The sequence below is a fragment of the Micrasema longulum genome, unplaced genomic scaffold (assembly GCF_059751315.1).
Source record: "Micrasema longulum isolate JH-2025_06_02 unplaced genomic scaffold, ASM5975131v1 h1tg000066l, whole genome shotgun sequence".
Classification (NCBI taxonomy): domain Eukaryota; kingdom Metazoa; phylum Arthropoda; class Insecta; order Trichoptera; family Brachycentridae; genus Micrasema; species Micrasema longulum.
Window position 1 is genome coordinate 38,346 of NW_028277273.1, and position 27,905 is coordinate 66,250.

A 27,905-nucleotide genomic window follows, 5' to 3' on the forward strand; every position below is an offset into this window, starting at 1 on the left:
GAACGCCATAACACTCTATCTTGGCATACAGACCTCGCTTCCTCTACATTCATACATCTTCTCATGCACGCACGTCGATTATTCCTACTTTTGACATGTCCATCTTCAAGTAAACTCATTAACTTCTTTACTTTAATTATTTAAATACATGAGTAATTAAATTTTATCTTCAATATCTTACCCCCTTTGAAAACTAAACAAGATAATATTTTATGTAATTTCATCCAATAATAAAAAAATATTGTACTTGAAACATACTTAAGTAATCCTGATTCATCAAATTATAATCCAACTCAATTTAAAATTATTTAAAATAAAAATGAATAATAGGGAAATATCACTTTTTTTAAAAACATTTTTTAAGTAAAAAGGGTCTATGAAATACTGTCCAGTAAAAAAATAAAATTTTGCTACTTTTTAATAACATAAAAAATATTTTAAATTTGTAATTTTGAATTCCTGCAAAAAACGGTCATTGCATTGGCCACGCCCCTAAATATGTCACGATTTATGTTCATTTTTAGCTTTGTTCCAAACCATTAAATTTTTTTAAGAACACTCACGAATCTTGACGTCACATGTTGCGTTTTTCTAGTGACATTTTTAAAAAAAAATTCTTTTTTAAAGTTATATATGAAAATATTTCTCCACAATATCCATACTGATTTTGAAAATACGATTAATTATTCTAAATCCATTTCATATATTTTTATCGGTATTCGTAGTATGTGATATTTCCCTATTAGAGGAATCCAAAAAGAATATAATATAAACAAAGTAAAGGTATAATGAAACCAATAATTTCTTATTATGAAATAAAATATTTTGTTATCAGTGTTACTAACATTTATTATATTTAAAGAACATTACTATAGTTTTAGAAAACATTCTTCCCATCAACAGGCATTGTATTTTATTTCAGATTCATTTTATATGAAGTGTTAGAAAGCGAATGCCAATTCAACCAATAAAATAATAATATTTGAATTATCTCGGCAAAAAGCAATGGATTAAAAATAGTCGATTAATAACAGATAAACTGTAGTTACTCTGTGCAGTACACGAGGCAAGGGCCCGTCGAGTGTGAGATTCAGGAGCGGGAGTTTCTACCTCCTACCATACACGTCATAAACATGGACCCCTACAGTACATAATCTTGGCAAGAATTTAAGCACAGTTCATGTTTTAATCACTTTGAAAACTTTTGCCAAGATATCTTTACAGAACTTAATCCTGGAGAACAGAAAGAGCGACTTCTTCAGAAATGTTAATAGTGTTTAAATCCATAACAGGAGTACTACTAGTTTCATCTGCAGAATCTTCATTATCTTCTAAACAAAACAATAAACCATCGTCTTCAAAGGTCGGGAAATAAAATTCTGGCTGGTTCCACACTTTAGGATCCTGTAATTTGAAATGTGAAGTGCTAGCCATGTGTACTGAGAGATCTTCAATGTTTTGGAATTCAAAATCACAAGAAATACAATGCAAAACATGCATTTGCCGTCGTATATAATTAACAATTTTTACTTTTTCATAGAAGTTCTTATTCTTAGTTACAGCACTAAAATCAAAATTATGTTTTTTGGTCATATGAGATGTGATTTCTTCATATTTCTTCTCAGAATGTTTACAAAACAAGCATGTAATGGATATACTGTCTTTTTCTTCCCAATCTGACCAGTCACTATCTCCGTCTGAGCTGGACTCTTTGTTGCTTTTCTTAGATTTAACACTATGTATGCTACTGTTTGACTTTCTAGATTTTTGTGCTCCGCATGTTTTCAAATAAGTCTGCCAATTTTTACCCATTTCTAAATAATTGCTAACAAAAAACTTGTCGTAATCTTTATTACTCGGGTTGATTCTTTTGTGGACTTTTTTCCGCATATGTTCTTTAAGTATATTTCTATCCTTGAAAACTTTTTCGCAAAATATGCAAATAAAGCTATCCAGTTTATTTGATAAAATTTCTATCATCTCTCCTATAAACACCAAGTTTTCTGTTTTAGCAATGTAAAAGTTATGTTTTTCAAACAAGTGATTTAAAAAATTAGCCCTCGAGTCCTTAACAACAGTTCTACAGAAAAGACATTCCCTTTCATATTTCTTGTCGTCTCTTTCTGCTGCTTGTTGAGAAAGAATTTTTTCTAATCTCTTTTGCTGCAAATCTCTTCGGAGTTGATTATCCATTGGAACTATATCACTAAGTAAATAGTACTTCTCATTTTTAGAGGATTTTCCATCTGGTGTACTATCTAAAAGCATTGTGGAGCAGTACTCTCGCAATTCCACACCTTGAAAAAAAATGTTAATGAACAAATATTTATATAAATAAAATAAGTAAGAAATCTTAAAAATAATTAGGTAAGTAAATAATCATCGTTGTCAATTACCATTGAATTTTTGTTTCCAAAAATGTATGTATTCTGTCAAAATCGCAATTTGTTCAGCATCAGATATAACCAAACGATGATCCATATATAAATGGGTCAGCATTTTCTTTTCTTCTTCAAACATCGTGAATTTTTGATCACACAACATACACTCACAGATGAGAGTCGGATGCAATAATTGATCGGATGACAAAATTTTGTATCTGTCTTGATCACTTCTATTAAATGTTAGTGGTCCAATTATGTTAGACGGTCTTGTTATTTCTTCCATCGTAAAATCTAAATCATTAAAACTTAAATAGTAAAAATATTCTTGGTTAAAGTCGAAGTTGCCCGAAATGTCAAATCCACAAGTAAAATGTCAAATGTTTCTGACGTTTCTGTGTACATCGTTAGTCTATGGTCAAATATTGTGACAGAGATGCCAACCTAAAAGAACCCAAAAAAATTGTAAATCATAGGGTTGCACATCGCCTACAAAAGCACCGATACATCGGGGCGTCGATGTATCGAGTTGTTCGATTCGATTCGACAACTCAATTGAGTTGATAAATCTTTAATGAGGACATAAGAGTATAACTGCAAAAGTGCAACTTTTCAGGAGAGCAAAAAAACGTTATTATGAACCCAATTATTCAGCTACAGAACTCATATTTTACAAAATGGGTTATTTGTGTAACAACATTCGAGTAATTTGTACAAATAACAGAAATAATCCAAATATACTACTTGAACCATTAAAGATGGGACAGAAATGAGTCTACTTATACTACTAGAACTAACTTATATTATTTGTAGTACTCAATGAATGATATGAATGAGTCTTCTTATATTACTGAGACCATCTTGTACTATTTGTGCCACTGAAAATATGACACAAATGTGCATAGGTACTTATTTTATTTAAATCAAAGTTTAATAAGCACAAAGTTCTTTATTTATATTTTGACTAGGTAGTCATAGAGGTGTACTATAAATACTATTGATGCAGGCATGCAGAAGGAACATTTTCGCATATAAATCACAAAATCAACAAAAATGCTGTTATACTTTTTTATGTCCGCCCATCAAAGAAAAATATCAGTACGTCCACTAAAATTTTTTTTTGCCATTTTTTCAACAAAGCGCTGTGAAAAGAAATTGACAATTTTACTACTATTTGAATTAAAACATGTTCTCATTATTACAATGAAAACACTGTCAAAAAACTCCGTTTCAATTCAGAAGCTAGTAGGTACATTGACATTGTGGTGGATTGTTGTGGATATACCGGCGTTTGATATTTATCAACTCAATTAACTTCGATGTCTAAAAACATTTATGTATTTTTAGCGATGTACCGATATTTTCCAAACATCGATGTTCGTATACATCCATAAATTATTTTATTAATAAATAATCAGGTTTTGGTCCTATGGCTAGTGTTGTAGACTCATAGATCAGAGGTCCGAGGTTCAAATCCAACTCTACCCCAACTTGATCCTCATTTTCTGATAGTAGATTATTTGCAACTCATTGAAAATGTCCCCAAAATTAAAATAGTTGGGTTAACCATAAAAACAGAAATATTTATTTTTTATCTTAAAAAAAACAAACCAAAGCGAAAATTACGGAACAATGATGGAAGGGTATAATTATTAAATATACAGGGGTTCTTTAAACCCTGTCACATCCGAAACGACGATGATCAGTATGGGCAAGAAGACATAATAGCATATTTAAAAAATATTTAGAACAAAGAATTTTTTTAAAAATAAAATATTAAAAAAAACAAATGGTTGCTTACTTCTGCAGGGAAGAAGTGAGGGGGGCGTGGCTATGTGGTTAACGGTGTATCACACTCCCCCATCCCCACTCCTCGCTTCGCCCTTGCAGAAATAAGCAACCATTTGTTTTTTTTTATATTTTATTTTTGTAAATTTTATTCGTTCTAAAAATTTATTTTAATGTGTCAATATGTCTTCTTGGTCGTGTACTGATCATTGTGGTTTCAGATGTGACAGGGTTTAAAGAACACCTGTATAGTATCTTTTTTCCAGGATGGAAGGGGAAAAATTGGAATATCGATAGGACGGACAAAAACTGGGAAGGAAACCAACAAATAAACCATCACTACGGAGGGAAACGGTTCCCCATGAAGATAGAGCGCCACTTTAGTCTATCTTTGCATAGACCTCACTTCCTCTACATTAATGCCATTTGAAATATAATATGTATGTTTATGTAATAACATTAAATTTTTATTTTTGCTATTATTTAATTATGCATGTTCTTCCACTTTCCATTATGTTGTATTCCAACTCAACACAGGGCCCTTGGCCTCATAGAGTTTGAGATACGTTATTATTACATATATTTTTTTGTAATAGGTGTGTATTTGTATGAATAAAATAAATAAATAAAAATACATATTCTTATGTACTCTCAAGATATGAAAATATGTATTTTTTGACATCTTCGAGTATTTATTAAATTTGGTCATGTTATGTCTTTCTCAGTTTTACTCGTTTTCTGTATCCATAAACATTCACATCGTTAATCCTTTTAGCTGTTCTTTCACTGTCCATTCGCTCTACATGTCCAAACTAACGCAAAACTTAGTTCTTAATTTCGTCAATACTACTTGTCTTCTTCTTCTTCAATATCGAGCCTTAGCCTTCATTAACCTTCGCCTCTCTTCATTATGTCATCTTCCCATCCGTTTATTACTTGTTCGCCTGAGAGATTGCATTTCGACAGCATTCGGCCTACATTGATCCTTGGGTCATAAAAGGCTCAGTCATCGACACCAGGACTCCATTGTAAACTGCTAATTTTGCCTCCTGTGATAAACATGTATTTGCTGAGATTTACTGTTCCCGGCACTCACCCTCCTTTCAACATATTTTTCAGTCTTTTCACCCCTAATAAACATACTTTCCAGATACACAAATTCTTCTACCTGTTTCAGAAAACCTCAATTTCAAAAATATGGGGAGGGAGGAATGGAATATGATTGTGTTGAAATTAAATTTGGTACTTTTCAAATATACATCTTATTACAGGTTTTTCCATCTCTTTTGATAAAAAATAAGATTCACAATGAATTATTCATGTGTCTTTAAAAAAAAATTCATATAAAAATTCTCTTGGAAGGTTATTCTGAATATCAAAATCAAAATGCCTCACTTGATTTGATCATCCTTACTTGAGAACCGGGCATTTCTAAAACTAGGCTCAGATTAATAATGCGCTACAACTGTAGAGATGCCATTTCGCTCTATTGCATAGAACAAAAGAGTTGCAGATTTTCAGTTTGGTTTAACAATAGACGTGTAATGGACTGTTTCGTCCCGGCGGTTGCATTTCTTACCTAACGTACCTACGACCCATTGTTTTGCTGTAAACTATAACTAACTTCGTGATTGATAATCCTAGAATGATTTTTGTCCGTATGGGCGGCTCTATAGCGTTATTACTCTGAGGTTATTAGTTTAAAATAAAACAGTATGTAGGTACAATACTTTTTTCATGTTTATTGTTCTACATCACATCTACAACATATTTTATTATTATAGTAGTAAGGAAGATAGAAAAGTAGAAAAATTCAGAAATGTTTAGATTTGAGGAGATAAAACAAGATATGTGTTGGTACTTTCTATTATTGCTGCGAGTAAAACCATATCATCCGGAGTAATGGACCATCCATTTAACTGTCCCAGGCTCCGTAACTTGGGACAAGCATTCATCAGCAACTCTACAGATTCTAGAGTCAAAAGTGGTGCACTTGGAAACCAAATTCCTTCTAGGTGGTCAAATTTATTGTGATGCAACATTCTGAAAATAAAAGAAAATAAAAAAATTACTTCTGCATAAACCTTATAAGGATTGATTCGTTATCTTCTTGTGAAAAATGATAGGCAGTTTCTGGTATTTACTAAATATTAGTACCTATCTGTTATCTACAGCTTTAGGTATTTATTAAATATTAGTAAAATATTTCCGTTTTGATACATATTACCCCTTTTCTCTCTCCTTCTTTCATTCTTCTGTTTTTTTCTTGCAATATTTTATGATATAAATAGCAATGCGAGTAATTCTAAGTTAGTTTAAGTCCTGATGATAAGAAAGTAACCTCGAAACCAGTCGACGTATGACTCAAAAGTTTAAAAAAAATATGCTTCAATCCAAACATCTCAATAATCCACCACAACCTGCATTTATATGCATGTGGATGATTAAGGCCCTACTGAATTTTAAAAGCAGAGTGTCAGAGCTATACAAGATGTAATTTTCAACTGCTATATACATGTATGTTTCAAAATTACATAACTATTGTTGTAAATATGGTGATATTTACCTTGCCATATCGGAATCATTCATTTTTATTTCATCTCCTATGATTAACTTTCTTAAATTTGGAGAACATGTCATCAAATATTTGAATGTTGACATCCTTATATTACAATGCAAAATTTCTAAATCTTCCAGCTTGGTGTATTGAATTTCTTCTTCGTGTGTCAGTGTTTCCATTTTATAAAGTTCCAATGATACCAATCGGCTACATTTGTCAGCAATATGTGTCATGTTTAGAGGACCAGTAGCTTGAGACAACATGATTGAATTGATTTTGTGACCGCATCTTTCTATTAGTTGGTGAAACTCGTGACAAGGAAACTTATTCAGTTTTAAGCGATTCAGTTTATCAAATTTATCTATTAAAGCTATTACTCCAGTGTCAGGCTGCTGTAAATATATTGTTTCTAACTGCGGACAAACCTTTAGAATGCTTTTGATTGCCTCTTTGCTTGTTTTTGTATCATGAATATACTGTAATTTAGACTGTATGTTATCTGGAAAATCTCTGGACTGTACAATGTGATGAATAGCTTTACCAGCAAAAGAGTAGCTACCGAGATTTAATAAATTTGGTAAATTTGCTATCATCAATGCTACATCAGTATGGCATACATTTTCTTCTCCATATATTCCAATATTCACAACAGTCAATGAGTCCCTTAATGAAGGACAACCTTTACAAAGTGCATCTAAACCAATTTCCGTTATATCGGTTTCTCCTGACACATCGAGCATTTTGAGATTTTCACTGAATTCGCCAATATACTTCATCATTTCGTCATTAGCTATGTGGGGTATGTTTAATACATGAAGATGGTGTAAAGATTTTATTAAATCGTACAGAAGATGGAGCTGCTCATCTTTTACCCAAATGCCTTTTAAATTCAAAGCATTTAAATTAGTACCCTGTGTGATAATTGTGGCTAGAATTCTATCATAGAAGTCTTCAGGAAATATTCCCGTAGCCAACATTTTGACATTATCCTGAAGTAGCAGTTTCAAAGCGAAGTACCTCGCCGTAGGCTCTAAATATTCAGAATTCATAATTAAATTTAATAAATCTTGATAGATGTCACCCGTCACTCCGAGGTTTTCAAAGTAAGACTTGATCACAACAAATGTTAGAGTCACATCATCATCAGCTTCTAAAGATGCTAGCACATCGATTAACTGTTTTGCAACAATAGTCATTGATAATTGATTCAACGGAGGCACTTCACATTTCGGCGACATTTTCACAATTTATAAGTATTGAAATAATCTGAGCACCATAAAAATTTATTAATTCAAAACAAAATGTTATATTTGTTTAAGAAGCACGTGTTGATAAATGAAAACAACTAATTCTCGTGGATTTAACATAGCAAGTGAAATTTGATGCATTATGACCTAGAAAGTATACATAATCCACCTCCCAAAATAAAATTTGGGATTGTGCCAAACTCTAAACTTGTCAGGTGGTAGTCTGCTAAAAGAATTTGATTGTAACTTATTGCGTTCTTTAGGTTTAAAAGAATCTGATAATTATAAAATAAATTTAGTTATAAAATATAAAAGAAAGAAAACATATTTTTTAAATATTCATATTTAATTTTCGTAGAATTATAAAATTTTTGGTAAAAAAAAATGGAGAGATCAGATCAATTATATTTATAAAAGGGTTATTTGTTTACATTATTAAACAACAATTGTAAGTAATAATAATATTTGTACTTGTGAAATAAAAATAAACAAATTTAAAATCTTAAAAAATATAGTAAAAAAGAAGTAATAATTATTTAAAAAATCAGTCGATTGGCAATCATGCAACATAATTATAAAATAATATTAACAAATAATATTTATGTTTTAAGGGGAATGGTTTTCTTGATTAATTTCAGCTTCTTTTTGTTTTTTATTTTTCATTTTCTCAGATCTCATTCTGTACATTTTGTTTTCGTCGGAACACTTAGTTGTTATAATATTCCTGGAAAAAACAATAGAAATTATGTTTAAATTGTACATGAAATATTTACGGTTTTTCTGCAAAGTATTTAATAATTATTTAAAATATTATTACAAAAACAATATAAAAAATTGATACATAAGATATTATAATGCTCAGTATCATCGATATTATAATGCCTCGTGGTGTAATGGTCAGCGCGATTGTCTATCATGCAAGAGGTCTCGGGTTCGATTCCCGACATGGTTGATATGAAATATTTATTTAAAAGGGTGTTATCACACTAGAATATTGCATAGTCCCTGGACTGGTAACAGAAGCGTAAGACTGATCATCTTACCTTCATGTAACAAAAATTGATGGAGATATGCTGCGATTGGTGTACCAATTCAGTTCCCTATGCAACATTGGGTGAGGAAAGGGAATGATGATGTATCATCAAGATTCAGTTATAGCTCGATCTATAAAAGCAAATGATATTTATGATAGTATGACAGTATCATAAAATCAACAAGAGGGTAACAGGAACGGTTACATACTCGGTACATTTTTCATAATGTATTCATGTATAAAATTTTCTAATATTTTTTAGTATTTTTATCAATTCCTTAAGTTTTCAACATAAGTAAAACTATCAGGTATCAGCTTTTTTTTATCGTGTATTATTTACCTCACTAAATTTTCTTGCACTTTACACATCTGAGATACTGTCATAATAATATCAGCAATTTTCTTTGAATCTAGTTTCATCTTAGCCGGCTTATCACTGAAGGCTGGAGAAGATTTTCCGGTCAAAGAATGTGTAGCCAATGTTCTGTAAGTTAAAAATAAATATTATTAACATTTACAAATTACAACAGAGATGGAGAACATTTTAGAGAAAGGAATATGGAAGTCTAGGTATTTACATAGGCATTTTATTTATTTAAATATAACATATACATTACAAACATACATTCAATACGTACATATTATAAAAAAGAAAAAAATACATGAAAGAGATTCATGTCAAAGTAGTATGAGAATCCTGCTCCAGAAAACCCCTTCGAATACATGGAACAGATCAATATCCAGAGCGATGTTGTTCAGCATAGCGGAAGCCCTTCGTTGCCTGTTGAGGCATAACCATCCTCAGGTTGGTCCTGTATATTGGAATATGAAACAATCTATGCTGACGCTGTCTTAGGTAATTATCAGGAACATACAAACCAATGCTTACTAGGGGGTGAAATCCAGTCTTTAGCCTACAGACATTTGGACAAAGTCAAGATATTGTTATAAATATTATTAAATTTTAAGCATTAACTTTGTGGTCAAAGATTTTACGAAATACGTTTCGAAATGTGCCCATCTCTTCGTCAGGACACCAATTAAACTAACATGCAAAACCCACTTCACCATAGTTGTTGCACAAAAATATATAACCAACATGCCGATTTAAAACAATATGCTTTTAGAAGGCAACCCTTATTGGATTATAGTTTATAAAAAGGTTTGATGTTGTTAGAGAAATAGTTGAACAAAGAGGGAATGAAGGAAGGGGCGTGAGTTTAACTATTTCTCTCACAAAAAGAATTATTAAACTATGATAGTAATAAGTGTTAAATTATTTTAAGTTATTGTTATTGTGATTTTGATCTATATTTTACATACATCATACATTTTTATAATTTGAAAAACCAATAAATGTTTTTTTTATATTTATATCTTTGTTGATTTTATATCTTAAAGATCATTTATTTTTACTCACATATTTAGCTAGTTAGTAAAGTGAAAAAGTCTTGAAGTTAGATTTGTAAAGACAGGTAATCTGTAAAGCCTTCTCCAAAATTGTGGTATGCAAATTAGCTTAGTTTATGATAATTATAAGATAAAAAATAAATACCTTCTTGGAAAAACTGACATCAGCAGCTTTCTTGTTGCGTATGAGTAGGAATTCCACTTTATCTGATTGTATGTGTGACGAGGGATAAGTGTTTTTCCACTTCCGATAGGTATCTAAAAATTAATAACATTATCAGTATTCCTTACAGTCCACTAATCCGGTCGAATTTAAAGTAGATACATATTAAGAAAGATTCGGTTACCATATCAGATCCAGCCGTTTCTCCCTCGGGAGAGGGGCTCGGTGCGCGGTGCTGGTAGTGAATTGGTGTAGTAGGAGGACAGACAGAATACGGTGTCCTCGACCTTTTATGAGCTTGTCTTTCAGCATCATTACGATTTGTGTCTCTCAGAATATTAATGCTTTTACACATATCTTGATCAATCATACTAGAATTATATAAATCTTGATCTTCCATAGATGTTTGATGTTTGTATCCAGATTGCAGCTGCTCTATAGTTCGTTGCATAGATTCCATTTTAACTCCAAAATCGTCAATTACTTTTTGAAGGTAATTGATTTCGGATGTTAATTGGCTTTGGTTTTGATAAAGTACAGATATATTAGCTGAATCAGAATTTGTCATATTGGTTTGTGTTTGTTGATCAAATGTCATCGGAGGTATAATTATCTCGACATGTTGTCTTTGGGGCATTGGGTTGGTTCTCGGTCGTGGAGTATCAATCTTCATACTCCCATTAGATTTGTTGTGTGTGATGTCATCCATTCTCTCAACAATCCCATAACTGCTAGTTTCCATAGCATGCTGAGTGTGAGAACCTAAGTTTGATGAATGCCTTTTTTGTACATGAAAACTGTTTGATAAGGATGTTCTTATATCTGGAACCTTGGTAATGATTTTTGCGTGGGAATGAATCGTTTTCTTATTATTTTTGGAAAGATTTCGTTTTTCATGGAGTTCTTTAGCTTTGCTCAAAATATTACCCTTAAAACTCGGTCTCTTCTTTGGAACAACCTAGAAAGAATTAAAACTCTTAGGAGGAACATGGAAATTTTTTTAGAAATCCCTTGTTTTTATTTATATTGTTTATTTATTTTATTTGAATTCAAAGTACATAATATATTACATAAAATAGTGACGTATCCCAAACTCCATAAAGCAAAAGCCTTTTGTTGAGTTGGGATACAACATAATGGAAAGTGGATGCACATAGTCTCGTATGTTTATAGTGTTTATGAATATATTGAATACCATTATTTTATTGCCCTTTTTTGTCTTTGCTACATAGTTTTATGCTCATTTTGTTCAGTTTTTTGTAAATATATTTCTTCATTTAACTGTTCTAATCGACATAGGCCATATATATGATAAATAAATAAATACTGTTTAAAAATAGTACAAAAATTAAAATTACAATATAAATATCAATTCAAAATCACTATCTGAACAACACGCAACAGTATGTGTGCACCATATTATGATTTATAATATTCACATTTATGCAATGTCTCGCAACAGTGTCCTGCAATGGACAGGTCCATTTACTTGTACACATCTTTTTTCAATTTATAATGAAAAATGTAAACATGATTTAAAAAGTGAGTAAGTAAGTTATCTAAGTCATCACCTATCTTAGTTTGTTAGTAGAGATCATTTAGATACTCTATTATTGATATTTACTCCTGGGCGAAAATAAAACAAAAGTATTATTTATGTACTAAAAAAAAAAGAGTAAAACCAAAATAATTCACAAATATTTGCACATTTTGACCAAAGTAGGTTTTCATATAAATTTACTGTAGTAGAACAACATAGATCTAATAGATAATGAGGACGTTCAGTGCTAAGGGAAATTGGATACGAAAAATGTTTTTTTTATATGTGGTAAAAATTAGTATTTAACTGTGCAGCTAAGTTTCTTAAAAATGTATAAAACACTTTAAAAAATAGTTTAGATAAATATGAACTACTTGGCAACGTCACGGGTTCATGTGACCATGTGTTAACAATAACCCATTAATTATAGCATTGTTATGTTGTTGTAGCAACTGGCAACCAATTTCTGGTTTCGGAGTAGCCATGCTTTTCGATATTTAGGAGGGGTGTATGGGGTTCACAACTTTTATTTTCTTCTTCTCTGAAATTTTTTAAAACACTCACTGACCTGAACTTGTGACATTGCGGGCGGTGTAATTTCAAAGTTTCAATGAGGATTTTATAAATTACAAAACTTTAAAAAAATCATAGCGATGATATGATATGCATAACGATGATATTTTGACAGTGAAAATAAAAAAATTACTTTTGTATCATTTTCTGAATCAGCATCTGATGTACTTGGGTTCCAGTCCGTTCCACTCTGAACAAAATCTCCATCTTCTGAGTCTGGTGCTGGAGAGAGCACTTCAGGCTTTAACTATAAAAAAATATATATATTCTTACTTGTAATATTCGAAACATATTTATAATTATTGGAAATTCTAATGTGAAATTGTTTTAATAGGCTTGAGAACTAGGAATAAATTTTACCCTTACGAATAAATTTTAACTAAGTACATGTGAACAATTTATTTTGTACAATAAATATTTGTCCAACATAGTTAAATTTCAAATGCCAAATGTAATTCTATCTATTCTGTGTAATAAGGAGGTTCAGTGCTACAGGAAATTGGATTTAAAAAATGTTTTCTTTCATGTGGTAAAAATTAGAGCATTTAATCAATTGTACAGTGAAGTTTCTCAAAAACATACGAAAAAATTTATAAAAATAAACTACGTCACAAAAGTTCTTAAGAATAAAAAAAAATGGTAGTGTGACATCACAGGCGGAGTAATTTAAAAATTACAAAACTGTTAATTATCTGAAAATGATTTTTTTTGACTTGGTTCAAACCTATTAATAGTCTATTAGCAAATTTAATCACTTAACTCCCTCATTATGTAATTGAAGATATGCATGTGGGATTATACCAACAAATATCTACAAATGGTATGTATGTAGGTATATTTGTTGAATTACCTAATAAATTAAATATTAATTTATTTGAAATAAATGTTAATTTAATTATTAAACAAATATTCACATTTCTAAGAAAATTAAGTTAAGACACTAAATTTTCAATTGAATTTAAGTTTAAAAACATCATTTTTAAAATATGTTGACTATAGAGTAATTTAGACAAGTAAAAATAACGAATAACTGCTACTTGACAATACTTTTGTCCCTGTCCAGGCGGAAAAAGAATACAGTTCTGTATGTAAAGTAGAACCAGAACCTTAGATGAGCATTTTTGACTCGATGAATAAAGTTTATTTTTACTAAATGTTATTAAATATTTGTATGTAACCACTTAACGACTTTTCTATGTCTAACGGTTTCGAGACGTACCCGTCTCTTTGTCAGGACACCAATTAAACCAACATGCAAAACCCACTATACACCTTCACCATAGTTGCACAAAAATATAAAATCAACATGACACGCATTTTAATAAAGACATGCACTGATTAGGACGAACATGCACTGATTAGGTTATAAAAATATTTTATGTTGTAGGAGAAATAGTTAAAAAAGGGGGAGGGGATGAAGGGAGGAGCGTGAGTTTAATAGGTACAGGGTGACCGTTTTACAATGGAACATCGTATAATGGTTGGTGGTTTTGCATGTTAGTTTAATTGGTGTCCTGACGAAAAGACGGGTGCGTCTCGAAACCGGTAGACATAGAAAACTCGGTAAGCGGTTATGTACAAATATATAATAACATTTAATAAATTAGATCTTCGAGGTCAGGGTTCGATTCCCGGCAAAATTCACTACGATATCTTACTGTACCTCGACTGGCACCTGAAGCGTAAGACCGACCACCTAACCTTCACGTAACAGAGGTGATCTAATTATGCTGCATTTGGAGCACCAATGCAGTCTACCGGAATGACGATGATGACAATAATATGGATGTTTTTTGTAGATATTTCTTGGTAAAACTCCGCAGTAAAAGTTTTTGATAAAACTTTTTTTTTCAAATTCTTGGTTTAATCTTATTATTTTGTTTATTGAACAACGTGCGCTTTCGTCGAAGTAGGCACTTTAAGAATGGTAAATCGTTTTTCAATATTATTGAATAATAATAATTTCATCATATATTGTTTATATATAAGTTTTCGGAGATGATAACATGAAAGTATTTCAATTTAGGGACAGACAACAATAAAAAAAATAAATGGTTTGTTCATTTCAATCAAAAACACTTCATTTTTATGTTGGATTTACTAGTCTTGAAGATGCTTACCTAGGCGAAAATGCTCGTTGGGCAATAAACAAAAAAATAGAACTAAACAAATTCATTTGATTGATATTTTTCTAAAATCATTGGCTACTTGACAGTTGACAGCAATGGAGTGGGATTACCATAAAAAAAACGGTTGGAATCTAACTAGTTTAAATAAGTAATAAAATTATTCATTTGTATATTTACCCAATCTGTAAAAACAAACTTATAAGTGCACATATTTATTTACTATCCCAACACAAAAACGTTACGCCATGGATTTGATAGTTTTTAGTTTTTATGCGTCCGACATTTGATACAAAAACAAAAGGCGCGCTTTCTTGGCGTTGTCATTGTGTCATTCTAGTCTCACGGTGGTCTCACGTCTCAGTGTTTTTCACACTGCGGTGCCGTATGCGCATGCGCGATGTAGGTATCATTCGAGCACTAAAAAATAGTGTCACAATGTTTCAATTCGCGGTACACAAACTAAAGATTCAAAAAACATACAAAGATAACTTTTATTAAAAATGATATTGATTATTTTACTACAGACAAGTAAAAAATTACATAAATTAAAAAAATACATAAAAACACAAATACTCCAATGAAACTTTTTGTGGCGAAAATGATTTAATGTGACTCCTAAAAGCTTGTCGGCTTTTACAAATTTCAGCGATATTAAGTCTAAAATTTGATAAAGCTACTCTCATTTCTTCATCCAAAATGGTAAGTTTTTCGCGTTTCTTCGTATTGATATTGGTTAATGTTGAAAAACCTAACTCACACAAATATGAGGTTGAAAACTGTAATATTTTTTATTTAAATTAAATATGCACTTATGTTATAAACAGCATACACACAACACTATCGAAATAAACAGACAAAAGATAATTTAATCATAGGGTCTGTCTATTGGTTATATAAACGCAATAACGCAAGAGGAATCCCCTGCGTGGAAGAGCTAATAACCGAGCAACGGTTCTCTCGACCGCTGTTGTGAGGTGAGCGCACACAACTTCTCTTTGCAAGGGTGCTGCCATCTAGCCATTATATTTGCAACTCGCACAGTAAATGAGTCAACATTAACTTTTTGTTTTCATAATTTCGCGGAGCACTTGCAACAAGCTCGCGGATCACCAGCGGTCCGCGGAGCACCGGTTAAGAACCACTGCTTTATACAGAAAATATTATCCATGACAAAAAAATATCTTATGTAAGTAGGTACCAAAACTTATGTAAAATAATGTATATTTTGTTAACCATTACAACAGAGATTAATAATATTTTTGAGAATGTATAGAAGTCTAGGCGTCTACTGGGTTTATGACCTGTCATTGGCTCTGTTGTAATATGTTAATGTTAACAGCTCCCCAGGGAGTTGATCCAGTCCTCGTCTAGAAAAATTTGGACAAACTCAAAATATTGTTGTATATTTTTATTTTTAATATAATGTACCGCATTTTCAAAGGATCTGAAGGCCAAAGTCTACAACTCTTGTGTTCTGCCGGTGACAACATACGGTCTTGAAACCATGTCACTCAATGCCAGAAGTGTCCACAAAATTAAGTGCACCCAGCGGTCAATGGAAAGGCAAAATGTTAGACGTCTCCTTAAGAGAGCGAATACGCATAAAGAATGAAAATGAGGAGATAAGATGCCGTACAAAGGTGATCGATATCGCAGAAACAGTGGGAAGACAAAAATGGCAGAGGGCAGGGCTGGTATTCCGAACGCGTTTACAGCGCGCTATAATGCGTATTTAGTACGTAAAAACGCGCTATACCGCGCTATAATTTCATTTGGAATACCAGGTCATGTGGCGAGACAAGAAGTCGATAGGTGGACCCCCAGAACACAAAATTATGGAGACCACAGATGAGATGGACTGACATGGATGGAAGCAGAACAGAAACGCATGGAAACATTTGGAAGAGGCCTATATCCAGCAGTGGAGAAAAACGGGCTGATAAGAATTGACAGTACGTCAGTTTGTTTATTCATATATATATATATTAATATTTTAATGTTATATTTAATGGTTATTCCTCAAAAGAGTTCACTAAAACGGTTTTTTTCTAATCAATGTGAACACGGATATGAAACTAGAAATGAAGTAAGGCTGCCATTTCGTAAGAAGACAAAGACACAGAACTCGTTGATGCACCGAGCCGTACAGGTATATTATAAGGAAATACCATTAGAAATAAGAGAACAAAAAAAACCATTTAAATGTAAGTTATAAAAACATGAGTGCAGCAGATAAGTTAGCTCTTAAAAAGTAATCGTATGTATTCGGCCTGGCTTTAAGAAGTTTTTTTTTGGGTCTTCCGAAATAATGATTTAATTATTTTTTGAACGAAAAATCATTGAAGGGGTTTTCTTTGATTATAATGAGTAGGTAAGTACTTTAATGAAATAATTTGGCGTCGACTTTACCCTTGTGTATATGTTTTCTTTCTCGGGATTATTCTTGGAGATTTTTTTTGTAATATGGTGAATTTGTTTTAAATAAATTGGTTCAAATAATTTGTTTCAAATTAATTAATCTCTGCAATATTTTTCGTGATAGCTTTTAAGTGTACATATTATATTGTTTAGAAATGTTAATAATGAGCATATATATTTAAATAATAATTATATATAAGTTAATATTAGGGCATTGATGTATTATGTTTGTAATATTTTAAGACAAAATAAAAAAAAGAAAAAAAAAGAAGAAGACCGTATTTTATATTATTTTTAAATAACAAACAAACCATCACTCGGGGAGTGCACCATTTTCGTTGTTATATCATGATAGGAAACTGCTTTATAAGTTGTCCTTAATAATACAAACAAACAAACTTAACAATCCATCACACGCCATTTTACCGTAGGAGTTTGGCAGAGAGGATAGAACCCCACACCACTTAATGTTCGCATTTTTGACACAGACCTTAATTCCTCTACATTCATACATATTTTTATGCACGCACGCCGATTATATCGACTTCATCTTTTGATGCCATGTCTTTCTTGGCCTTCCTTGTTTTTAAACTTACATTATTATCTTTCGACGGAGCAGCTTTGCGTTTTGACAGTCCTATTTGCTGAACGGCATCTTGTAAATGCTTGATCTCCATTTCCAAAAACTCCTTATCTTCTGTAAAAAAAAGAAAACGAATGCTAAAAAATAACTATTTTATATTTAAAGCACTAACTTTGTGGTTATTCATTATAATAAAACAAATCAAGTTGTTTTATTTAGCTAAAAAATAAGTTTATTTCTCTTTTCTCGTAAGATTGATAGAATAGCTTCATCTTTCAAACCATAATAATTATTATGTAAAGGAATGCTCGTTTCGTTTTTTTTTTCATTTTTTGTGTCAATATAATTAATATGTACAATTTATTCCCAAACTTGTAACTTTGCTCGATTTATTTTTTGGTAAATTTATTGAATTAATTTATAGTTGCTAAAATTTCCCCCGTCCATACCCTTTGTAGCTGCAAGACCAGGGACGAAGGAGCATATGAAGCAAGTGAGGTGAGCAAATGAAGTCACTAAGAAATCATTGCTATTCACCAGTACCTAATATGTATTTTATTTCGTATTATATCAACACATTATGAAGATAAAAAACTAGCCATCAATATAAAAATGCTCAAATATGCCTACAAACATGGTCCGTACTGTGTTATTTACTATAAGTACCTACTTAACATTTACGCATATTATACTTAAAATCTGAGCTTCACTAGAAATTTGGTATCAAAGACGCCACTGTGCAAGACGTTCGGTAATATTAGCTTTTATGTTATATAAGTTAACTAAATATATTCTAACATAAACATTAACTTTAAATATAGTCTAGATTTCTAACTATCTATGCGTTCTGTAGCTGAAAGATAATAATTTTGGCTTTACGGTTAGTTATAATAATAAAATAATTAACAACAACTATGTTTTTAAACACTTATTTTTGTTCTACCGACCGGTTTCAAAGCTGTACAAGCTTCTTTATCAAGGTATACTTAACTAATACATAATAACATATAATCAAACTAATAATTCTCCAGAAAAGCCCTTAAGATCTATCGCATAGAACAAAAGCATTGCAAATGGTTTGGTTTTAGTTTGTTTTTTTTTTGTTTAACAACAAACGAGTAACGCACGGTTTCGTTTAGCGCTGGCAATTCTGAACCCAAGTACCTACTACCTACGGCCTGTTGTATTGTTGTAATATGTAGCTAACTTTGTGATTAATAATCGCATAATGGTTTTTCTCCGTATAGGCGACTCTATTAGATCATCACAAAGTTAGTTACAGATTACAACAATACTACGGGCCGTAGAAACTTGGGTTCAGAATTGCAAGCGCTAACCGAAACTCGTTTGTTGTTACATATATTAAACAGGCATCTTCAACTTTATTCAGTTCAAAAATCAACTTTTATGGAAGAATTTAAGAAATATGGGTGTTCAAACATAGGCCGAATGGTGAATGTTACACAGTGGGTAATAAAACTAGCCAATGTGTAACACTAAAACTAGCCAACGACAGGTCATAAGCCCTGTAAATGTCTAGATTTCCATATTCTCTCCTCGAGGTGGAGGACGTTTTGCGCTTAGATCAGCTACATCTAGGCCGAGAGGAAAAGTTATTATATCTCTACGCAAACAGCGCACTAAATTTGGTGAACGCATGCACATTCGCGGTCGCAGGCCCTATGGCATGGAATGCTCTCCCAGCAGATGTGCGAAACTGTGTGAGTAAAGTGATGCTTCGGAAAAATCTTAAAGCCCACTTGGTCTCTAAATCATTTGAATAAATCCATAGCATGTGATAACAAAGTAAATTGTTTGACTTAAATTACAAATTCAAAAAGTTAAAATTAAATTTATGAATTTATAGAATCGCTTTGTAAAGCGCCCTTAAGGTATGTATTATTATATTTCGAAAATGCCGCTGTATAATTTATCCATAATTCAAATAAAGTGTTCTCCACCAGGCAGTGTCGACATAAATGTTTTAAAATGCAGTTTACTAATCTTTCAAAGGTAACTTTAGCTAAAGCTGTATTTTCTTAAACGAACTTAGTACCCTATGCACTATCCGGTTCAGGAAAGAAATAAAAGAATTCGATTATTTTTAATTGCGTAAAGGTACATTGTCCGCCTCGTGATCTAATGGTCAACGCGTTTGCTTACCATGCAAGAGGTCTCGGATTGGATTCCCGACATAGTTAACATGAAAGATTGATTTATAAAGCGGAATCCAATCATATTACCTTCTTGTAAATGATAGAATTTATTATGCTGTGGTTGGTGTACATTAGAACCTGTGCGGCGCGCTTTGGACCATTTATTTCACAGTTTCAAAATGTACAGATATTCTTTGTTTCAGGTCCCGACAAGCTAGGAAATTCCTGTGTTTAGGAAGAACCTTCTTTTTCCGTGTATTTTTTCTTTTCATTAAATGATGCTTAAAAAAATTCAAATAATAATTAAATTTATACTATCGAAAAATTCAAAGTAGATATAAATTAGAAAACTTACAGGTACCTAATTGAGGTAATAATAATTGTATCATAAATATAAATAAGAAAATCTATCATTAATAATAAAAAAATGAAACATAAATTATAAAACATACCGATAATAATATACTTACATACATTAGGTGCATATAGGAATAATAAGAAAGAGTATATAAATTTGATTCTTTTTTGGGAAAATATATTTACATACGCCACACAGTGGTTGGAAAGTCAAATCTGACTAGGCGTACACAAATTTTCAAAATATTAAATAAATATATTTTATGTTAAAAAATGTGTTCACAAATGTCCAGACTTCCAGAAAATAATTAAAGAATTTACTTAACAATACTACTTATCCGTAGGGGCAGTACCAAAGTTTCTAATACATTTACGAATTTTTCTGTGAACTTTAAAAAAATCATTTACTGTTTTATTTTATCAAATTATATTGAAAAACGCATAATAACTGTAGTTTAATACATATTAATGCGCATTTTAAACTAGGAGAAATTCCTAATGTGATTCCGTGAATCGGTCGGTGAAAAGTCGATTGGTTATTAACTCTTACCCCTAATTACACATAATTCTGGGAGCAATTTATTTGTTTGTTAAAATGAATGCATAATTGTTAAGCTATTTTTATTTATATATTATAATGTTTTCCTTAGGAATCCTTTGTTTGCCTTATTATACACTGATTACTCATATCTGAACCGCACGCCTTATGATCATAATAGATGGTTTTCATTTTCTAGGAATTGTTGACATTAAGTATAGTAAAAATTTCCCTTTATGCATTTTTATAAAGTATTTTAGAAAATACCAATTTTTTTATTACTATAACTCAAATTTCATTATGAACTCATTCGGTTTCTGTAGAAAAAAAAATAAGGAACTAAAATATTTTTAAATCATGATTTTTTTATTGTGACTGATAAGTAAGATAAGTATTTACTTTAATTTTACGCGTAAAATTTAATTTTAATTAAAAGACAACGGTTTTACAAAACGCTCAGGAATTTATATTAATTTTAATGCATTTGAAAAAGAATGACATTTTAGAGTATGTTGACGTCAAAAAAAAGACAAAAAAAACAGCCGAACTTTTGAAATAAGTTGGCCTAAATATAAGCTTCTCGTTAGGCAAAAAAATAAATAATTCTTACGAAAAGTCACATTTCTATTTAAATGTGTTTACACCAGCGATTTCTAGCCAGATTTGGCGTTCCAACCACTGTGGCGCCATGGCAAAAAATGTTCTAGATAGATAAGCTGATGCAGTACCCTATGCACCAATTCAAATGGGAAAAAATAAAGTTATAAATTACTTTTATAATTTATCAAAATATTCTAATTTTTAAGCCATTTTCTGTTCCTCATAAAAAAAACTGTTTAAAAAAAACAAAAACAAGACACAGAAATTACGACATTATCACGGGGCCATAACCATTTTTTTTTAATTATTCGAAAAAACAACAGCTTATAATATTATAATTTTTTGATAATTATTAATTGTATACAATGATTTTATATGCCCCTTAACAGTTTTCTGTGTATTATATAAAATAGATTTATTATAAAATGTTTATAAAATATATTACTTAAAAATACATAAATAAGTATAAAATAAAAATTTCTGATTCTTTTAAACTAGTCTTTCTGTTTGGTGCACACGTGAATATTTTTGTATATTGCACTTCTAGCTGATTTTCGGATTCGAAATTTGAAGAATGCGGGAACAGATTTTTTGCAATCCAACTAGGTAGGGTAGGTAGTACCTACCCTAAATTTGATCCTTTTGTTATTATAGAAGAATAATTTATGGGGGGAGGGGACATGGGACCCATCTTGGTAGAAAGGTCTGCCAAACGTGGTCACGTTGCAATATATTTTGCGTATAACTTGTTGTATTTTAGCGCCATAACGGCTCAAAGCGCATACATCTAAATAATATTCGTCGTCTATTTTACCCTTATTCGCGTCTAAAAATTTATAGTGCATAAGGCATTGTGTAAGTTTGCCAATTGCTGAGTATATCGATCATTCGTTGACCAAAAGGAAAGATCGCAGTGAGGGTTTTATTGCTAGGGAGATTTTTCACATTTAAATTTAATATGGCCCTGTGGGAGTTTGGGAAACAATTGTTTGTTTTAAATAAAAATTCTAATATTATATCAAATTATTTGAATGTAATTATTTACACAAGATGTAAACAAAACTTCATATTTCAATGTATTAAAATATAAATAACAATATTTTGGGCGGCGTTATACAATTTGAAGAGATACCTACCGGATGTATCTAACGATGTTAAATCGGATTGTGGTCCTGCGACCAGTGTCCCGGACTCACGGATCAAAGGTCCGTGGTTCGAACCCCACTCTACTCCAACTTGATTCCTATTTTCTAATAGTGTGTTATTTGCAACTCGTCAAAAATGGCTCTCAAAATTAAATATGAAAATAAAAAATATTTTTTTAAAAACAAATGGCGATCATAAAGCTTCGCATATTTGAATTAAATTTTTTATGTATGTTTATGTATATGCGCCTGTGTATATGTACGTGTACGTAAATGTGAATATATATATTATTTGTCTGTTCATTCTATTAACTTGATAACTAACTAACTAACTAACTAACCATCACGCCATTTCCCCGAAGGGGTAGGCAGAGAGGATAGAACGCCACACCACTCTGTCCTGGCACACTTCCTTTGCTTCCTTCACATTTATACATCTTCTCATGCACGCACGTCGATTATTCCGACTTTTCACATGACCACTTTCAAGAATTTGTTGTACTTGATCATGCCATGTCTTTCTCGGCCTTCCTCGACTTCTACAACCAGACACATTCGCATCATAAATCTTTTTAGCCGTTCTTTCATCATTCATTCGCTCCACATGACCGAACCATCGCAAAAGACCTTTCTTAATTTTGTCGATAATGCTTAACTCAGCATTGCATTCTGCTCTAATTTCGACATTAGGGCACCTATCATACATTGTTTTTCCGCACATTCGCCTGAGGGATCGCATTTCAACAGCATTCAGTCTACTTTCGTCCCTTTTTATTAACTTGATAATTGTTATTATGTATTAAAATGTAATTACCAAGCTTGGAATTGGGTCTGTCTCTTGTTAGCTGGGCAAAGTTTACAAAAAAATGTAAATACGATAAAATCTATAATTTAAAAAATCATATGAACGCAAATATTTCTTCTTAATTAAAAAAAAAAACATATTTATTTTCTATTTTTTTCACGAACGAAACGTGGACAATTTAATATAATTTTCACTTAGTATGTAAAAAAAATACATTTAGTTTTAAAACACAGAAGGCAGTGATTATATACATATATAGTAACTAGATAATTATTAATTGACAATCTTTAATCCTAATTATTAAGATTTTTGAAAAAAGACGGTGAAATAGGTACTACTAAATTATTGTAATTAAATATACAAACGATTTGTTAAATTTTTCTTAATTAATTAATTAGGAATATAATTATTGAACTTACGCGAAACGATGACAATACAGGCAGCGCGAATTACTCCATTCTGTTTCACGTTCACTAATTTCCCTGTGTGATAATCTTCAAAGCGGAGATCGTCAACTAGGTCCTCACTGCTGACGAGGCAGTATCCATTATGCGTTGTCTTGGAACCTTTCCACTCCACGATCAACCACATCTTCCTCAAATCGTTTCCTATTGGAAGCAGGTAATTCATTTCGCGCCAAAGTGCAATCGACTAACGTATCACTGTGAAAATATACCGAGCGAGGAACTCGGCTGAATCTAACTCGAAGAGAGTTCGCGACGTACTGGTGCGGGAATGAGGAACAGGCCTCAGAGTTCAGAGAGACCAGGTATAGGATTGAAATATGAAATTCCACCACTCTATTCCTGTGTTGTCTCATTGCCGCCCCTAAAACTCACCCCTCCACCTTTCTAAGAAAAGCGAAGGTTGTAAAAACCCATCTGTAATGCCTACGACAATTCGCCCATGAAGAATAACATTTTACGGCGGCAACAAGGCCTGAATCCCTTTGGGTAAATACACAATTTATGGTTACATACAAGGGTGCACTTAAATCTACCTGGTAATGCATTGATTTAGCCTAGGTATATGTAACATCTGCACAGCTCGAGTCAATTGAATAGGAAGGTTTTAGAAAGCTACACACATGAAAAAAATGCGAGTTAGATTTGAAAAATCAGAATCGGTACATTCCGGTTATGATATATTTCAAATAATATAATATAATGAATGTGAAGTGTCAAACCGGTACACTATAAACACAATTATTACTACCTACGCTAGTAATAATATTGCACTGAAATAATTATGTGTCTAGTAGGTATTTACTACAAATATTGGAAGATATAGGTACGCCTACTACCTGCAGGTAAAGTTATGGGGGAGCGGAGGGTAATAACGAACTGCGGCCAATTTCGTACAGCGGTATTAATTAATTAATTTATTTATTCATTCAAAATTACATTAGTTAAAATATTAATGAACTTATTAAGGCTTTTTAGGCTATGCCCGTGTCAAGCCACAATAAATAACAATAAAAATACATAGTAAAATTAATTAGATTAAATTATAATGACATAGAATAACAATCTAGAAAAAAAGGTATATGTAATTGTAATAAATAATCAAATTCCAAATAATACAATGCAAAAAAGATAATCAGAAATAATTTTTGAAATATAAATTATACAAATTAAGAATCGCACATAATCAAATATACAAAATATTCTGTTTTATTTTTATTATGTTTTTTAATACGTCTTTTACTACGTTTTTTCTATGATTTTTAATATGTATTTTATTACGCATTTGAATTCGATTTTTATTGTTCTCTTTTTGCTTTGTTTTTAATGTGTTTTACTTCGTATTTTAATACGCATTTTACTACATTTTCTACTCTTTTCTTTTTACTATACATATTTTAAAATGACTTTTAATAAATCGTTTACCACGTTATTTACTACGTTTTTTATTATGTTTTTTTAATACGTATTAAAATTTGGATTTCAAAAGTTTTTTTTATGTGTTTTTTTACTACGTATTTTACTACATTTTCTACTGTATTGTTTTTACTATTTTTTACTACGTCTTTTACCACGTATTTTTGCTATTTTTACTAAGTACTTTACTACATCTTTTACTACGTTTTTTTCCTATGTTTTTTTATTACGTATATAAATTTGTTTTGTTATTTAATGTTTTTTACTTCGTTTTTCACTGTGGTTTTACGTGGCCACTTTACACACTGTGTTACATTTACCATTCGGCTCATGTTAAAACATCCACATTTCCTTCTCAAAAATGTTTTCCCTCTCTGTAACAACAAATTAAGATCTGAAAAACTCCCTGGGGAGGAAATTCAGCCCGCCTGCAAACATTTGGACATACTCAATTATACGATTATTATTAACTAGCAGATAACAGTCGGCTATCGCCGATCTATCCGCTATCTATCCGCCGGCTATCGCTACAGCCAACTTTTGTTGGGATTTTTCGGGCCTCTGTTAATAAATCTAACATCAGTCGTTATGTCAGGCCTCTGGTAGTCGGCCTTTAACCCTTTCAGTACCAGAGTGATACTAGCCAGTAAAAATTTTTTTTTTTTGCATTTATGTATTCTATGATTTTTTATCATATTTTTACAAAAACAAAAAACAAGAAAAGTTACGTAGTTTACAAAAAAAATCATGTACTTGAGGAATGACATTGGGGTTTAGAGGGTGTAAAGTAAAGGAACACCGTACCGAAGGCATATATTATTATTTCATATTTTATATAAAAAGAAAACAACAAAATAAATTCTTATTATACTTTTAGAATACATTTTTTTTAAAATTAAACATTTACAAGTTTATTTTTTTTCAAAATGAATTAAGGAATTTTAGAAAACAATTTCTATTTTTTAAAAGACCCAGAGCCACACCATACTTCTGGCATTAGATCAATGACACAGCTTACACCTCTGCTGTTTGTCAATCAAGGTGGGCCCATGCCTCTAACCATCATATCTGATATCGGTTATAGGACGCATGGCAGGCAGAGTACGGTGTTGTTTAGTACTGGGTCCTGCTTCACCCGTAAAACAAAAAGGTCGACCTCGTTTTTGAGTTTCATCTCGTCTAGACATAAGCGCCTTAGTAATTTCCGCACGAAATTCTATCAAGACCTTAGATTTCTTACCTAATTGACAGGAGTGTCGTTTATACAACAGCCAAGCATTAACCACACTTATGTCAATTAGATGAAATACAATTCGAAGATAGAATCTTTTGCTTGGGGTTAACCCCACCCATAAACCTATTATATTCAACTATGATAGCGGGACACGGCACATCAACATGGGCAGAATCTGCCTGCGACCATCGTATTACAGTCGTTATAGGGTTGTGTCCCTGTTAAAATATAAACTGGCTTCCGATCGAACCCGGAGTATCCGAAGAATCTTCTAAATATTCCGTCTCCAGATCAACATCGAAGATATCGCCTTCTAGCATAACCGTAATTTCATCATGCGTCAATGCCATTATCATCTGTAAAAAATGCACAAAATCATATTATTTACATGTCTTCATAAAATTTCTACATATAAACCAATATATAATTTTTTAATTAGTGATTTAAATTAGTACCAAATCACATAGAAAATTAGTATGTATCTAGCATACTCGTACAACACCCTTTAACTACCAATGTAATTCCTGAAGTTAATGAATTCGATGATCGAAAAATGATACGCAAATAAATATTTATACTTAATAACTGTATAAAAATATTAGTTTATATAACTATTAACCATTAACAAAATATTAACAATACGTAAAAGTAATATCTTACTTTAAAAAAGAGTTTGAATCCTTGTGACGCACAGCCAATTTGAACCGTCAAAAGCATAGTTAATAAAACCCAAATAACAGAACAAGCGTGGGCTTCTAACATATAAACTATATTTTTTCATGTAGAGAATATTTTTGCCTAGATGCGTACGTAAAATGGAGTCAAGTTAAAAAAAAATAAGGAGATATAATTATTATCCTTTGTGTACCCGATGATTGACGGTGGTAGTAAAAGGGTTAAGCAAAGTTGGCCTTTCGGTCTCACTTATTAGTACGGGCTGCGTCCCCGCGGCTGATGTTGGGGACTCGCGGTTCAGGGGTTCGAGGTTCGAACCTGATTCCCATTTTCTAACAGTGTGTTATTTACAACTCGCTGATAATGGCCCACAAAACTGAAATAGTTTAGTAAATCATAAGAGCGAACATTTTTCTTTATATTAAAAAACTTATATCGTCCCTTAGGGTCTCTGTTGGTTGGCCGTTCGGGCGGCTAAGGCCCTTTTCACACATGCCACGCCAATCCACCCGGCGCGGCGCGGTAATTTTACCGCGTTCATCATACAAAGGCATGCACAACGTGTTAGCTGGCTGTTAGCCATCACAGCAATAGTAATACTCTTCACTTCAAGTCGTGTTAGATGTTATTAAAAGCATTGCGAAATTGGAACAAAATTGATAACATAAAAGGAATTACCTCATTTCAACC

At 31.7% G+C, this 27,905-nt stretch overlaps 3 protein-coding genes across 3 annotated transcripts; all 3 read right to left on the reverse strand.

The window, feature by feature from the left end:
* Positions 1 to 823: 823 nt before the first annotated feature.
* On the reverse strand, positions 824 to 2,774 carry LOC148285056 (zinc finger protein 277). Its single transcript, XM_088230496.1, has 2 exons — positions 2,397 to 2,774; positions 824 to 2,297 (listed from the first exon to the last, which is right to left on the reverse strand). Exons 1-2 carry the CDS (start codon positions 2,665 to 2,667, stop codon positions 1,228 to 1,230), a joined length of 1,341 nt encoding a protein of 446 aa, XP_088086622.1. The 5' UTR covers positions 2,668 to 2,774; the 3' UTR covers positions 824 to 1,227.
* A 3,113-nt stretch (positions 2,775 to 5,887) lies between these two features.
* On the reverse strand, positions 5,888 to 8,103 carry LOC148285057 (uncharacterized). Its single transcript, XM_088230509.1, has 2 exons — positions 6,736 to 8,103; positions 5,888 to 6,212 (listed from the first exon to the last, which is right to left on the reverse strand). Exons 1-2 carry the CDS (start codon positions 7,965 to 7,967, stop codon positions 5,993 to 5,995), a joined length of 1,452 nt encoding a protein of 483 aa, XP_088086635.1. The 5' UTR covers positions 7,968 to 8,103; the 3' UTR covers positions 5,888 to 5,992.
* A 331-nt stretch (positions 8,104 to 8,434) lies between these two features.
* LOC148285058 (uncharacterized) lies at positions 8,435 to 24,056 on the reverse strand. The gene is made up of 8 exons (XM_088230434.1): positions 23,846 to 24,056; positions 17,839 to 17,939; positions 15,002 to 15,019; positions 12,829 to 12,942; positions 10,767 to 11,540; positions 10,565 to 10,677; positions 9,350 to 9,493; positions 8,435 to 8,700 (listed from the first exon to the last, which is right to left on the reverse strand). The coding sequence occupies exons 1-8, from the start codon at positions 24,054 to 24,056 to the stop codon at positions 8,583 to 8,585; spliced, it is 1,593 nt and encodes a 530-aa protein (XP_088086560.1). The 3' UTR covers positions 8,435 to 8,582.
* Positions 24,057 to 27,905: the final 3,849 nt, after the last annotated feature.

Bases quoted from the DNA above. Each gene is read 5' to 3' on its own strand.
- LOC148285056 (XM_088230496.1), bottom strand. From the start codon at position 2,667: ATGGAAGAAATAACAAGACCGTCTAACATAATTGGACCACTAACATTT. The intron at 2,298-2,396 runs GTAATTGACAAC...TTTTTTTTCAAG, and splicing joins TTGGAAACAAAAATTCAATG to GTGTGGAATTGCGAGAGTAC.
- LOC148285058 (XM_088230434.1), bottom strand. From the start codon at position 24,056: ATGAATTACCTGCTTCCAATAGGAAACGATTTGAGGAAGATGTGGTTG. The intron at 11,541-12,828 runs GTAATTTTTTTA...AATTCTTTCTAG, and splicing joins ATTCAGAAAATGATACAAAA to GTTGTTCCAAAGAAGAGACC. The intron at 10,678-10,766 runs GTAACCGAATCT...ATTAATTTTTAG, and splicing joins AAACGGCTGGATCTGATATG to ATACCTATCGGAAGTGGAAA.
- LOC148285057 (XM_088230509.1), bottom strand. From the start codon at position 7,967: ATGTCGCCGAAATGTGAAGTGCCTCCGTTGAATCAATTATCAATGACT. The intron at 6,213-6,735 runs GTAAATATCACC...TTTTATTTTCAG, and splicing joins AATGATTCCGATATGGCAAG to AATGTTGCATCACAATAAAT.